Below are 16150 nucleotides of genomic sequence, written 5' to 3'. Positions count from 1 at the left end.
GTTCGGTTTGGTTCCTTATTTTATTATTATTATTTATCGATTCTTTTCGGGTCGCAGCGGGAGATGCATCTTTTGTGGCGATGTGGCTGCTGCTTCTTGATCGCTTTGTGTGTCTTTTTAATTTTATGTCTGGCCTTGTGCCTTTCGGTGGGCGGGGGGAAAGGGGAGGGAGCGGAGTTTTTGGAGCTGACACTAAAAATACAATTTTAAAATACGAAAAATTCGAAATCGAAGTGAAGCCAGAAAGAAATCATACAAAGGCCATGGCCAAAAGCCAGAAGAATGAAAAGCAAAAAAAAACACAAAACAGTCAGCTCTTTTTGAGATTTTTCATAATTTTTGCGCTGACCACAAAAAGGCTGCAACAACACACTATACTCGTACCGTACGGCAACGACCACCATGTTAACGACTTTGGGCTCAGACTCCGGCCTCATCATCATCATCATCATCGTCATCCTCTCGGTTGGGCTGGGCTCCCTGCCAACCCCCTGCAAGTCCCCCACCAACCCGCTACCCTGTACATTGTGTGCCGGATCGTTTCCTTAACGTAATGTTAAAGTTTCATTTTCGTTGCCTGCGCAGTGATACCAACCAAACCAAACCAAGCCAAACCAACGAAAAGCAAAGGGCAGGAACCGAAATGAGACTTTGTCCAGGAAACCGGCGAACCTCGAACCTCGCCGAGCTGCAACAAATGAGTTTTGCTTTTTTTTTTTTGGTTTTTTGGTCTGTTTTTTGCATTTGTATTTCACTTTTTGCTGCACCCCTCTGATGATTTTTGAATTGATTTGTGTTGTTAAATATTAAATTCTTATAAGTCATTTGCACTCGGGGCCTGGAGCCCACGGGCCTGGGATCTTTGTGTGGCTCCAAAATGACAGACAAGACGGTACGGTGCGGTCCGCTGTTCCCCCTCCCCCTCCCCGATGTGCCCACATATATCATTTACACTCGGCCACTCGAGCTGGCAATTGGAAACGGAATCGAATTCGAATTCGAGTCCAAGACCCGACTCAGTCAGACATTCAGTCAGTTCACAGCGGTCGGTCGGCCAAAAATGGCAACGGGGCAGCATCTCAGATATAACGTATATACATATACTCGTATATATTCGTATGATTCCACAACCGATTCCCCCGCTTCTTGTTGTTGCTTCATTTGGGGAGGGGCCGCTAGGTGGGGAGCCTGCTGGCTCAAACAGAAATTATATTTTCAAGGTGTTCTCTTGCACATTGCTGGGTGCCTTGGTGCCTTAATTTACTCGTATTTTTATAATTTTAATTAACATTGCTGGGGCGCTTAAAGATTGCAATTCGATTTTAACACAGCTCCGACTCGATTAAACACAGTCATGCTTCGTTATGACGAACACGCATATATATTATGTGTGGAATATTGCTGATAATTGTTACGAGTTTTCTCTCACTTCTTGACTCCATATGTATAAAATAAATACTTTGTTCAATTTTAAGTACGACAATTGAAGGAATGAGAACTGTGACTTTTCTACTCTGTGTGTTTCTGATTTTATATGTATGAAGCTGCCGTTTTATTGCCATTTTATCGCATTTTATTAATTTTTCTCGCCGCACGGAGACAGACTTTCTTCGGCTTTCTTGGCAAAGGAAGGGGGAAAGGTTGGGGTCTGGGCCTCAAAGTAAAAAAAAAGAAAGAGACATTCAATAAACACTCACGCAGTGCACAAAATGGACTTTAAACAAGTGCCACATGAAGTCTGGAAATTTATATGGAGAGCTTTAAGTAAGTCTCCTCAGCTGCTGCTGCTGCTGTTGCTTCTTTCTTCCGCAGCCTGCATCTTTCTTCTGGCTCCTCGGCAGCTCGTTTCGGTTGCATTCATTACAAGCGAGCCAAAGGTTAACATGCAACGAGCGAACGGACGAACGAACGGCAAGCTGCAACAACAACTGCAGCAGCAACACTGCAGCAACAACACAACAGCAACAACTGCTAAAAAGCTTAAATTTCACAACACGCTTCGGGAGACAGACAAACAAACAAACACACAGCATCAACGTTCGTCGTCGTCGTCGTCTCTCAACTTTTGCGTTTGAGCATTTAAGTGCCAATTAATAACAATTTTTATGAACCGAAGAAATAGTTGACAACACGGCATGGCTTCCCTTCCCTTCGCCTCACTCCTCGCTTCTCACTCCTTTCCTCTCGTCTCCAGTCTTCCGTCGTCTCTTCCCGATGAGCGTTGCATGCAACAAGCAACATGCAACATGCAGCGTCTTCGTCTTCGTCTGGCCGACGACCAGCCAAACCTCATTTGAAAACACATAATATTGTACACTTTATGAACAATTATTATATAAGTTTTATTGGCTGTGCGAGAGATGAAGAAGCAGAAGCTGAAGGAAGCTGAAGCAGAACCGCGCGAGACTCTTTAATTAATTTGTGATTTTTCTGCATCAGAAGCTGGAGTTGCAGCAGCAACAACTAAGCTGGCAGCAAGTTATGATACTTCATAAGCTGCCGCATTAGCAGCATCTCGGCTACCAGCAGCACTAGAATTATAAGAGACAGACGACTGCAACACGAGTGGCTCCCAAAGCTGCTTTTACAGGAAATATGGCATACAAAGTAGTGTGAGTCAGCTTCTAAGTAGCCAGTATAGCTGCAAAGCCATTTATTTAAATAAGAAAACCCTATAAATAGCTCTCTACTAAAGCGCTTTCGCTAGAGAATACTCAAGAAAATAATTAAAATACAAAAACGGAGGCATTAAATCGCTCATTACCACCAGCAACTTCTGATGGCACTAAGGCAACATCGCGAGTGGCGAAACCCACCCGAATAGACCGTTGCATTAGAGGCCATTTATGCCGGCTTATTGACAGGACCAAAAGTCCTTCGAAGGCAACCCAATAAGCATGCGAGAGCAGAGCGGGACAGGCTGACTTTGAAACATTTGGCGACATTAATATGATTTAATGCGTTAATTAGCGCCCGGCAAACACAGAAGGAACAACAACAGCGCCGAGGGTGCGAAACACGAGCAACTTGAGAGCATCTGACGCAAAGTGTTGCCCGCGCTTTTCGCCGCCCAGAAAAGTATGCTATGCGCCCTGCTCCGAGAATTCCCCAAATCCCCGAAGCGGATTAGTAAGAGCGCAGGCATCCGAGGAAAAGCGGCGGGGGAAAAGCAGGGGGAAAGCGGGAAAAGCTGGTGTCTGACTGGTAAAAACGGGGAGTGAATATTCAGCGCCCCGTGTGCATTGCGTAATTGACGTCAATTTTGTTTTCGCACCGCGCATACCAAAGCAAAGCAACAGCCCACATCCCAGAAACACAAATAACAAAAAAAAAAGAGAAAAAGAAAAAGGAAGAGGAAGGACGAACACCTAAGAGGGTTTTCGAGTGGGTGGTTTTTCCTGCTCGGCAGCCGTCCAAGGGGAAATCCAATACGCGACCGAGAAAATAATTTGCCAAAATATAGAAATTGTGTCGCCGTGCAGAAATATGCAGCGATATTGAAAACTTGAGGCCGGGCCAATAAACAGGAGCTACGACAATTTCCCATTTCCATCGAGGGTGGTGGGTGGCATCATATTTCATTTATTAGCTGCAAGCGTGGCAGGCATTTTTATTTATGCCCCATAATGCCGGGCATATGTGGCCCAAATGGGAATTGCCTCGGCGGCTAAGCAGCCCGAGCACTCAGAGAACTCTCAGAGAAATACTCACGGAGAGTTGGAGACAAGGGCGGAGAACTCTCATTCTCAGGGCTGAGTACTTGGCAAGTAAAAGTAGCTTAGAGATTTACGCGGCATTGGTTCCATTGAAATTTCTCTTAAGCTGCACTTAGCAGTCATTCGGGTTAATTAGAAGTTGGAGCTAGACGTTAAAGGGGTTTACTATTTGTGACTTATAACCTATTATAGAAAATATAACTTTAAAACTAGCCAATGTATAAATAAGGCAATTTATCAAAGAACTGTCTAGGTATGAAAAAAGGAGAAAATAGGCCAAGGCAGAAAATAAACAAAGGAGTAGGGTTTCCAGGCACGTGCGCTATTATATATGCAATAAATTATTTTTGGCTAGTTCCCTGCTACCCCCGAACCCCTGGCCACTGCGGAATTTGCTAAGCTGCCTGCAAATTATAGAAAATCCCCCCCAAAGACTGCGAGATGTGGGGATAAAGAAAAATCCAATGTAAGCAATAAGCAGGAACACCATTATCTAATGCTCGGCGCGCCATTCAGGCATAAAGCCCAAACTCCGGGGATTTCCTCGTGGAAAACTTCTTAGGCCCGCAAATAGTGCGCAGGAAATAAAGCACAAAAAGGCAATAAAAATTTGCTGCCCCCACGAAAATAACTTTGAGCCGACTATTTTGTAGATGTTGGCCGCACAGCTTCCGGGCCAATAGAAATGCCAGCACAACAACAAAGGCCTAAGGACACCCTTCCGAAAATAAGCCAAAATCCAGGACTGGGCCTAATGGCCAAGGCAAACAGACAATCAGACAATCAGACAGATAGACGGGAAAATACAGATAGAAGCGGAGACGTCGCCAGCAGCGGGTTTAAGTGCAAGTGATTTATGTCCTCGAAGATGTGGGCGAAATCATTGGACCAAGTCAGATTCCGATTCAGATTCAGAGCCAAAAATTAGCTAAGAGCAACATGGAGACGAAAGCCAGAGCAAAATAGCAAAAAATCAATTGAAAGTTCAATGACAAATCTACTGCATTCCATATGCAAGGGAAATATTGAAATGTATCCAATGGGTAGCCCTTCGAAACCACATTGATCAATCAGCAGCAGAGGCGAATGTTTAAGGACCCTGCGAAAAGGGTTAAGAGACTCGGGCCAAATTCAATTAGCAGCGGTCAGTGGCTGCCCTTTTTGATATTTGAATCATAGGAAATAGATGCCCTTCAAGCTGGATTCGATTACACGTTACAAGTGGTCAATACGGGCTAAGCGGACTTAAGGGCCCCCTGTTCTTATATTTTCCCTGTGGTCAGTTGCGTGTTGGTAATTGAAAAGCACTCAATGGGGTCAAAAGGGATCAACGGCGAGGGAGGGGGGACTGATCCGATGATAGGATCAACTGCTGACTAATCGAGTTTAAAACAAGCGTAAATTGTCCTGCTCTTTCCTTTTGATATTCGAGTGGACTTCAGTGGCGTTACTTGCGGTGCCAAGTGCAGCGAGTACGCCGGGTAATTAATGGTAATTGTTCAGAGCTGAGCTGAGCTCCCACATAGGGCTTCCCTCAGGTGGGCATGGCAAAAAAAACTAAAAAACAAAACGGAAAAATATATAAAAAAAAGGTAAAAGCCTGGGAGAGGTGCTGCATTTGCCTAATGACACAAAAGTAAACCGTCCAACGGACTTTGTATAATTTCCCTCGCCTTTTCGCTAAGCTCTTAAACCGATTTGCAGCTTAGTTGAATGGCCAAGAGATAGAGGAGAGCTCGGTGCAAAAATATTTCACAAAGCCAAAAGCACAAAAAATGAAACCGAAACTGTGTGTTCATTGGAAAAAATGTTTCAGTCCAAGACAAAGAGTGTGTGTGTTTTTTGTTGCTGGCTGGTCTTGTGGCATTTTTACGGCATAAATTTCCATTGAATTGATACTTTTTGGCCGCCACCAAAACGTAAGCAACAGGGCCAAAACAAAAAAAAAACAAAACAAAAAAAAAGGGTTGACACAATCAGGTAGAGTATTCCTCCTGTCGGCCGCCGTCCTTTGAAGGCAACACTTGAGCAGCGAAATTTCATTAAGATTTCAAAAATGCTTTTTGCCCAGCTTCTACGATTTCCTGGAATCGAGCAAAACAGTTAAATGGCAAAAGGGATATTCTATAAAATCTTTACGACTAGAAGTTAACATTGTGGCGAAAAGTTTTCATTAGGATTTAATCTTTTCTCGTTTCGAATGGTTATAAAATGGGAGAGCCGTCAGGTTGGCATGTCTTTTCACGCCGCCCAGAGATTTCGGTGACCCAAAAGGTATCGCATTCAACGCGTTCAGTACGTGCAATTCCCCTGGCAAAACCAAATGCTGATCAAAAAATTTGCCGTTGAAAGCTAACAAAAAATGGAGCGAAGAGAAGACGAACAGCAGATCAGCCGCAGACGAAATCTTGTGGCAACTGCATTGAAACATTAGCAGTGATGACATTTTTGCGGTCACCCCCCTGTCCACCCGCTGGCCACCACCCAAAAAACCGTCTGTGGATCGTCTGCTTTTGTTGCTTGTGTTGCCTTTGTTGCTTTTGTTGGTTGTGCGATGGAGAAATTCCTGCCAACGCGACACTTCATACATAATAACAAAAGATCGACGGATCACAAGGGCGAAATCGCCGGCGCGCATGACTTTGGGTTTCGCCGAGTACCCTGTATTTCGGAGAGTGTATTAGCACGGCAATCGACTTGCACCGCTCTTCCCTAACGTAATTCATCAGTTATAATGTGATTTTAATTTAAGCAATTTGTCCTAATAAACTCATTTAAGAACCTGCATTCTAAGTGCAACACAGGGGTATCTCAGCGCTCGTTTCCCCCAAAAAAGCGATCAAACTTTCTGGATTTTTTTTGGGCATTTGTAGGGCTTTTGCGGCCTGTTGGCTTATTAATTGTAGCCTTGGACTTGGCGAAGGTCCCTCTGTGTTTCACAAATGAATGCACAAATTTCGGGACAAGTCTGCTCTGCGGTTTCGTTTGTGCCACAAAACGCAGACAGTATGACGACGCCGAAAGCCGCAAGAGTGAAAAACAAACAAAATAAGAAAAAACCGCATAAAAGCAAATTATAAGAAAGAAATCCTTTTGGCTAACTCGTATTTCGGCTCAAAAGTTTTCGGGTGAGAGTGCCGCTAATGAGCCAAAGCCAAAGCCAAAGCCCCAAAGTCTTCGATCCTTTGGCAACGTATTTCTTGTACTTTTTGTGAGAGTTTGGTTTTTTATTTACTTTGTTGCAAAGGCCTGGTCTTCGATTTCAAAACCAGTTGGGATTGGAGTTTTGGGAAAGGGAATGGATTGTCTTAATGTCTCTAAAATTATAGGTTACTTCGCGCGCTGCTTGGAAAATTGTTTTCGTTTGTTGTTGCTTTGGGGCGTTGCTCGAGAAATTAATACAAAACTCAAGCCAAGCCACACGAAAGAGCATTTTCTTCGGTGGAAATTCCTTTTGAATTGGTTTGACTTTGAAGAGCCCAGAAACACGCCCAGGGCAATCACGCAAAATGCCAAATTACATGTAGCCACCATTAAGCGAACGAACTCATCTAACACGCACCCAAAAAACCAAATATAAAAAAACACGGAAAATAAGCCAGGCCGAAAAAAAAGAGTCATTTAAGGTGTTTCACACACGTTCTTTCCCCGCGTGGCAGCTGTCCCATACGATACGATTCGATACGATACGATCGGGTTGGGTTTGCTTGGCTTGGCTTGGCTTGGCTTGGGTTCACTGCTCGAATTTCAGAGTTTCTGAGATCTGGCGCACTTATCGAGTGATCCCTGCTGGCAGCACCCCCAATATTCTGGATCGAAAACCTCCCTCTGCACTTTAAGCGGCTTACACGTGCCGCCTGGTTTTGTCCTTCGACTGGGTTTCGAGTAATACGAGCCGAGCTCCTCTCAATTTACACCCGCTGTTAATGGAACAGGAGCCAGAAGTATGTCCTGTTTCCCGTTCCTGAGCAGGGTGAAAATATCTGAAGAACTCGTTTGCACTTTGAAAGAAAGCAAGTTTTACAGAGGCATCTCAAAAAGTAATTGGTTATAATAATAAAGGTCATTATGATAGAAGTATTGTAGTAAATTATTTATATAAGTATTAAGGAGTTTGAGAAAATATGTTCTATAAGGACCCTAACCTAACTGCGTTGAAAGTCACAAAATCTTTAGTAATTTAGGTACCTAGTTATAAAAGTCGCATGATCAATGGCAGCTACTTAGTAAAACTCTCTTGAGGCCATTTCAAAAACCGCTAATCGAAAATTCCGATCTGATTTTCCAAAAGACCTGAAGGTGGAAATACTAGTATCCAAAGATCCATGGAACGAATAAGACGTATCCAAACGCGGCTGAAAAGTAGAAGAAGTCCCTAAACTATAGATATATATCCATCTGGAAATCCATCTGCATTTAGTTGATCTGAAAAATCCGGCTGAAAGAATTGAAAAAAGTCGAATCCTTTTTAACGGTCATCCTTCCTTGGTTTCATCGGCGGAATATCCTTGAATGGTGATCTTCAATGGCATCCTAATTCTCCCAGTTCGATTAGAGGGAGCAGTCCTAAAATCCATGATTGCTTACAGACTAGGGTGGCCAGAAAAAAATCGATTTCATTTTGTTTTATACTTTTCAAATATATTTTGGTTTTTTTTGTTGTTTTTGTTTCTTCGTTTGTTTCATATATTTATTGGCTAACTCTTTAAACGTTACTCTGTAGTTTTTGTTTTTACTTAATTCTTCTGTGTTTTTGTTTTTCCTTGTTTTAATTATATTATTAGTATACATATAAATAATTAAAAATATTACATTAAAATGTATTCGTATATCGTATAGAAGTTGCTGGTTGTTTTGTTTTGTGTTGGATTTTTATTTTACTTTTCTCTTTTCTCTCAATTTTTGATTGCGTTTTCTCTCCTCCATTTCTCCGTTTCTTTTAACATTTACGTTCATTTTACAATTTTGCTAAAAACTAAATAAAACGTTTCAGTTGTAAAAACAATAATAATAATAATTATTAAAAAATGTATGCTCAAACTATGGTTAATTTATTTATTTATTTTATATTTTAAAAATAGTAAAAAGCAAAAAAGCGCCTTCTCTGGATTTTTAAAACATATTACGTATATATTTTGCATCATTTTTTAATCTTAGTTCTTTATTATTATTTTTACTTGTGTTATATTTTTATAAAATATCACCTAAAGCAATTACGTATTTCAGTTTCAGTATTTGTGTTTGTATTTTTAGTGTATTTTTACAATGCAACAATAAAAATTTTGCTTCTTTTTTGAATTTTTGTATTTTTTTTGGTAGCAAAACATTTAATACAAAAATCATTAAAAATAATATTTAACGAAATGCAAAAAGCTCACACTAAACTCATAGGAAACAAAGTGTTCATCTTCGTATTTTCTCTCCTTTTTTGCAACAGTGTTTTGATTTGTTTTTAACTAAAAAGCGGCGAATTATGCTAACAGAAAAATTATTACATAATTACAGCGATTTTTCAAGTTTAATTTTAGTTTCTTACATACAAGTTTTTGTTTTTGTTTTTTTCTGGGTTTGAGACAAAGTACAACAACTAATTTAATGTTTTTTTTTGTTGCAAATTTCTTTATAGTTTTGCAAGAAGTTTTCGTTTTGTAGTTTTGAAAAAATAGTACAAAAGCTTTTCACGTTGTTGTTGGTTTTTAGTTAGTTGGCTATAATAAACCGCTGGGAATCGGTTCGACTATAGTCTAAGTATACAAATGACTGCCCATATAGCTGAGGAACTGCGACCGACTGTTCGCAGTTCGATTTAAGTACATTTCTTGTAGTTTTGTTGGTTTAGTAGGTCTACGACTCAAAATAGTAGTAGAAATTAGCAGTAGAAAGTGTTTTGTTGGTTGGTTTTGGTAGCTAGAAGAGGGGTTTGCTGCTAACGAATTTCGTATCTTTGAGTTTCGATTGCAGGCATACAACTCCTAAGTGGGGAAATTGGGATTTTTGGGGTTTTTGGGGGCCTGACTAAGAACTATATAACGTACGCTATAGTATACAATTGGGGGGAGGAGAGCGCGGGATCTCTAAGTTTCTCCACGGCTCTCTAATTCAATTAAATTACATTAGCTTTCTCCTTTTATGTGTATTTTATAATAGTAGTATCGCGTAGTTTTCGATTTGCTTTAGTAAATGCTTAAAGTTTGTTTAGTTTTTAGTTAGTTTTTGTTGCGGTTGATTTACGTATATCATTGTTCTTGAAGGGTATCGGCTCATTTAAAATGTCGTTCGTATAGGCGCATTGCAATCCTCAATTAATTAAATTAACTTTAAGTTTTTGTTTTTCTTTTTCTTTCGATTTCATTTTTATTTAATAAACAATAAAGTTTTATTCGTATACTTTGCATTTGAACTCAGGTTGGGGTTTCATTTCTGGTATCTCTTTTACGTATATGCGTTGCATGTTGAGAGTTAAACAAAAAAGATCAACGAAAATAGTTAATATTCTCATTTTTGATTTTTTCTTCTTTCTTTTTTTGCGATTATTTATTATTTGGCAAGTTCGCTCCAGTGTTGTAAAACACGAGGAGGGAAGAGGACGTTTTGTTTTTGAAAAATCGTATACACGTTTGCTAAAGTGCAAAAATTCCCGAAAACATATAGACAAACCAAAAAAAAAAAAATTGAAAACTAAGCATAGAAAATATGTTTAGAAGTTTCTAGGAATTAACTATACTTTTAGCGTTTGCTCCTCTCTCTTTTACTTGCGAGTGAATTCTTTAAGCGCAGCCTAGACTTGACTTTAGTTACAAACTACATGGCTAAGCGTTATCTCTATACTAGATCGATTTTCAGTATATTCATACAGAACTGCTGAGGGGGGTCGAGGGGGAAAAGACGAGGGGGGTAGTGGGGGGGCGGTACTAAAAGTCCGCCTCGTGTTTGATGCGATAACTGGCATAGGTCTCCTCCAGCGGTGAAAAGTCTTGGGTGCTGGGATGCTGTGATCGTTTTCCAAGTAATTGGCACAGATTTACGTAAGAGTTTTCGTAATATAGATAGAGAGAGATTTTAGAAATGTGGGGGTATACTCGTATACTCTGTGTTTCTAGTGTTTTTCTGTATTCTGTATTTTGTAGTTTAGCTTTTGTTTTTGGCTATGTCTGTGTCTGCTTGTTGTTGCTGTTATTGTTCAGAGAGGAGGGACGGGGGATGTCACGTATTTACAAGTTTACAAACTCAAAAACCGACGAGCGAACCCATCGATCCCACTGTCCTACTGACCAGCTGACTAACTGACTGTACCCGATGAGGATCAGGGCAGAAGAGTCAGGCCAGCGCTCGTATATCATATCATATCAGTATATCAGTATACATATATAATATATGCGTATTTGTGGGTATTTATATATAGTTTCTATATAGAACTCTATATAGAGTTATGTGCATATGTAAAATTGTTAAAAATTGGTTAGTTTTTGGGGGGTTAGTAAACTTTCTCATAATATAAGTTCATTACTTCAATTCTTGTTGGTTGGTAGTTGGATGTTTTTTTTTTTTTTTTGAGGGTGTTCAGTGTGGGTATTAAGTAAAGAAAAATAATCAAAAATAGTTGGTTAATGGTGTGTGTGAGTGTTGGGTTTTTTGTTAATAATAATTAATAATATATTGGCGAGCTATATGGGCCTCTTGCAAAAACGAAGTTCTGGAACATGGTTCATTGTAATTTAGTTCTCAATTACTTTATGCTTTTCTTATCTGGCTTTCTTGTTTCTTTAGTTGTTGGTACTTTTTACAAATTAAGCGAAATTGTTTGTTGCTCTAATTATTGTTGCTCAGTTGCTTTTGTTTAGTATTGTTTATCTTTATCATTTACAATCTGCTTGAGATATATAAACTGATGTTTGTTGTGTTTACGTGTTTTTTGTTTTCTGTTTTTTGTTTTCTGTTTTTTAAGAGGGCGTGAGATGAACTGGGAAGGCGCGCGGCGCAGGCAAAAGTGTACTCACTTCGGCCCTGGCCGCGGCTGTCCACAGTGCTTTTCGGAACTTATATTTATGGCATTTACTGTACACAGAGGAGAGCAAACAAATTCTGGCCGCGGCAGCGATAGCAACATTAATGGGTATCCGCATCCGCATCCGCGTTCGCATCCGCATCTGCGAGATACACTCGTGATTCGTGGTTTGCAGTTCGTTTGTTTGGTCGTTCGTGGAGTCGGTTCGTTGTGTTTTTTCGGTTCGGATTGTGGCCGAAGCCTCTTGGAAGCTCGTTTGTCGCTGGTTAGTCACTCATGTCGGTTACTGTCCTCGGCTGCTGCTGCTGCTGGGCGGCTGATGTTGCTGCCGCATGTTGCATGCTGCATGTTGCTGCCGCTGATGTTGCTGCTGCTGCTCCGGCTAGGAAATTCCTCTGCTCTCCTTTTCGCTTGATTCTGTATATTTCTGAATTTCTGAATTTATTAATATATTTTGTTGTGTTTTGTGTGTGTGTTTGTTTGGAGCTTTCTTCGCTTTTTGTTTTGTTTTTGCGTATTTTTTTTACTTTTACTGATTCTGACTAATTTACAATGTGTGTGTGTGGGTGTTTTGTGTGTGTTCATAATGACGTACAACTTCTTCTGCGTTCGGATTTGGATTTGAATTCATCAATATTAATATTATGTTTGTTTTCGCACAAAGTGAATTAATTTTACTTAATTTGCTTGAACAGTGTGCAGCAACATTCATTTCTTTACTTTCTTTCTTTTTTTTTCTTTCTTTTTTTTTGTGGTTATCGCTCGGTTATTCGCTCGATTGGCATTTCGTATTGATTGATCGCAATTATTATTATTGATTCATTTAATCCCAGGGCATTGTGAGCACCCGCTTCGTTTTTGCAAGAAGGTCGTTATCGTACTACGAACATGGGTGCACCACCGCATTGTAGCTCGCCAATATAGGACCATGTGCTCCCGCGAAGGGGGTACTCACAACGTCTGGTGTACTAGCTCCATCGGTGTGCGATGTGGAGTCGGCGTTGCTGCGCCCTTCTCCGTTCGCCGATCCCAACTCCGGTGGTTTGGTGGTGTCCCGTTCGTCGATCACTAAATCTATTGGCATTTTACCCTTTAAACACGATATATACCGATGACAGAAGTTATCGCATAACTCGTGTACCTGCAACGAGACAACCCCGCGATCAAGGCAGAGGAGGTGGTAGAGAAGAGAGAGAGAGAGAAGAGATCATCAGTTTTGAGTCGATTTGCTTCAGGGGCGCAGGGGATGGGGGTGGGGTGGTGGTGCATTTAAAGGGGGGTGCTACACTCTAAATGGACGGGGTGCTCTGAAAACATCAGAGGGGGCTTATAACTAGAGGGTATCCTTATGCTATGTGTAAAAATAACATTTAAAATAGTAACGAAAGCACATTAGACGATGGAAATAAGTAGCCAATTGCATCTGTAGGATTATATGTTTCGATTTTGAACTTAGTTATACACGTCTTTTGTACAGTAGTAGGTATTTTAATGCATTTTAGAACGCAGTGACAAGTAAATATTGCAGGTGTAAGGTATCGCTGATATTTAGTTTTCACTCATAGCTTATATCTACACTTGAAGCCAGCTTAAACATTGCCTTACACTAAGCGCCATCGCATTCTTGCCCCAACCAGAAAACCTGCTCATCCCGGTTGGCCGATCTGCCCCTCCCCCTCTCCGGCAAATGGCATGCAAATTGCTTTTGATGCGTTACCTGAAAACTCCAACTCCAACTCCGACTTCAGACGGCGACTCCATCGCCCAGACCCGTGAACATGATGATGGCACTCAAAAATGGCTGAGGCAGCGGCTTTAGTTCCTAACCAAGGCCCATAAATATGCATAGAGGTACGAAATAATGCACTGGCCGAAAAGGAAGTGGCCAGACAAGCCGAACGAGACGAGGCAGGCAGCTTAGCCCCAGGGCACACTTTCAGCCAAATAACCAGCCGGGCCAAGACCGAGCAGCAACATGAGACAGCAGCACGTGCAACACTCGCATTAGCAACATGGAGTGGAGGATCGCTGGCGTCATCGTCATCGTCAGCGGGAAAAGGCAAAAGGCAAAGGGCCCATGAAGACTTGGCCCAAACAGAATGCGTTTTTAAGGCCCTGTTGTTGCTGTTGCCGTGAGTGTTGTTGCGAGTGTTGTGTGTGTGTGTGTGTGATAAAACAAATGCGATAAGGCCAAAGTGAGTGTGAGTCAGGCATATATGCAAATATGCAGCAACAAAGAGAGGAATGCAGCCGCCGCCACGGCTAAAAAGAAATTAATTGCACTGGGCCATGGCTGGCAGACACAGCACAGCAACAACTGCAACACCAGCAACACCAGCAACAACAGCAACAACAGGGTGCTCCATTTAACCGGGCCAGGCATTTAATTTACGAAAAAGTGCGCGTTGCTTATGCAAATTGTTTGTTGTTGCTGCTGTTGCTGCTGCTGCTGTTGCTGCTGCTGCTTCTGCTTCTTTGCTGTACGCTTTTTGGCCCGCAAAAGCTGCAACAGCCAGGCTATTAACTTGTTGCCCATTGCCCAAACTGGCCAAACTCGTTTGCAGGCTGCTTTCAATGTTATTGTCACCGAAAAAATACATACGCAAAAGCCAAAAAACAGCAACAAGAATGGCAAAAATATGATAAAAAGAGCAACGGGCTGGCCGGGCAACTGGTTTATGACAGGACAATGTCAAATTTGTCGCCGCCGCTGATAAGCTGCCCCAGCAGCGGCAACATGTTGCTGGCGGAGGAGCCGCGACTCGTGGCGGTCTCATGATTTTATGATTGCATTTGTAGCTGTCAAAGTGACCATAACAATATCCATAAAGCGTGCAATTAGCGCGCCAGCAACATGTTGCCGCACATGCACATGCAACATGAGGGCGCCCACCAAATTGATATGTTTATGCGATGCTGCTGCCGCAGTTGTTGCTGCTGCTGTTGCAAGTTGGGGCCCTTCGGAGACTGGCGGACTGGAGTTCCGATGCCGGCTGGCTGATAAGTTTTGATTAATTTGTCAGCATTGTATGTGACATTTTCGAACGGCTCATTGCGATATTTATGACTGCCAGTGGCCCCATGTTGCTGTTGCACATTGCTCTTGCTGCTGCTGCTGTTGCTGTTGCACATTGGGTGGCCGCACGAGCAACAAGGGCGTCTGGCGGACATGGAGTGCGGCATTGGCAGCAGCAGCAACCAGAGGGCGTTGCTTGTAAACGCTGACGCTCATTTGTACATCCTGTTAAGCAAAACTTTTCACAGCAGCAACATCGGCTTTTCCCGCCTCGCCCCCTCCCTTGCAGCTTCCTCCGTTCTAATCTCGATGCAAATCGCTCCAATCTGCGCAGTGGTAATTCTCGATTTCCGCTCATAGATAGCTTCAACTATACGAGTCTATTCAGTATTCCCCCATCCAAAAGTGCACAGCAGCACACAGTCGTCTGTCTAACAAGTTTACTGTGCTCTCTCTGACATTTAAATGCGGTGCAATTAATTGTAGCACGTATTGCATAAGTGCCCCCATAATAGCCTATCAACGTTGCTCTTTAAGATCGAACCTCCTTTGCTCGAAGTTCAACGCATCCACTACTTGGCTCATTTCTGAGTTGGGTTTGTGAGTTCCCCGATATATTTGATATATCAGCCGAAAGAAAAAGTGCTCGAAACGCATCAGTTGTCTTTTGGCAGCCCTCGGCTTGCATCATCGCCAAAGCCAAAAGTGCACAGCTGTCGATGGTGATGTTGCTGGTGTTTTTCAGCGAGAGATCCCCAAGCGATCTTGGCCAGGCCATCAAAACAAGGCCCCCAAATCGTTGCTGTTGCTATTGCTGTTGTTGTGGGTTCTGTTATGCCCCCATGCCGGCTTTAAGCCAAGCGATTCCGATTCCTATTCCGATTCCCCGATCCGATACGATACCCATGCCCCCCGCTGGCGGAGAAGCGTGTGCAACTGACCCAACGTGTTGTGTCCCAGTCTCCATCTCCGTCTCCATCTCCGTCTCCATCTCCGTCTGCGTTTGCCTGTTTTGTCTGTTTGTCCCACTGTCCATCTGTCCATCAGTCGGTTTGTCCCACCGTCCCACTGTCTGTTTGTCAATTGCAATGCCTGCCTGCTTGATTTTTTCTCTGTATTTCATTTTGTATTTTTTTTTGATTCGGCTTTTTTTCGCTTTTTGCATGTGACTCTGTGACGAGAATTGTCCGTGTGCTGTGGGGAGCTAAAAAGCTGGAGACTGGGAACTGGGCACTTCGTACTGGGTACTGGGGCCCCAAAGCCTGGAGCTCCGAGACTGAGACTGAGAAACTCAGAAACTGAGACTGCCAAACCAGTTTTTGACAGACACAAGTCTTGAAAACGTCTTTTTAACTGATTCTGTTCGCCGTTGTTGCTTTTATTGTTTTTAGCAGCGGCAACAAATATGCACAG

The 16150-nt window shown here is 42.2% G+C and overlaps 1 protein-coding gene across 3 annotated transcripts in view; it reads right to left on the bottom strand.

Annotated features, from left to right (window-relative positions):
- Positions 1-16150, bottom strand: part of LOC122619358 (homeobox protein homothorax) — a 133476-nt gene that overhangs the window by 65199 nt on the left and 52127 nt on the right. For 2 of the 3 annotated variants that reach the window (XM_043796253.1, XM_043796254.1), the window contains one exon: positions 12677-12862. In XM_043796253.1, the coding sequence (XP_043652188.1) occupies positions 12677-12862 (186 nt within the window). Of the gene's footprint in view, positions 1-8353; positions 10706-12676; positions 12863-16150 lie in introns of those variants that run through there. The other variant, XM_043796255.1, reaches the window with a different exon arrangement.

The sequence above is a fragment of the Drosophila teissieri genome, chromosome 3R (genome assembly GCF_016746235.2).
Source record: "Drosophila teissieri strain GT53w chromosome 3R, Prin_Dtei_1.1, whole genome shotgun sequence".
In the NCBI taxonomy this organism is placed as follows: Eukaryota; Metazoa; Arthropoda; class Insecta; order Diptera; family Drosophilidae; genus Drosophila; species Drosophila teissieri.
This window is presented reverse-complemented; position numbering and strand designations above follow the sequence as displayed.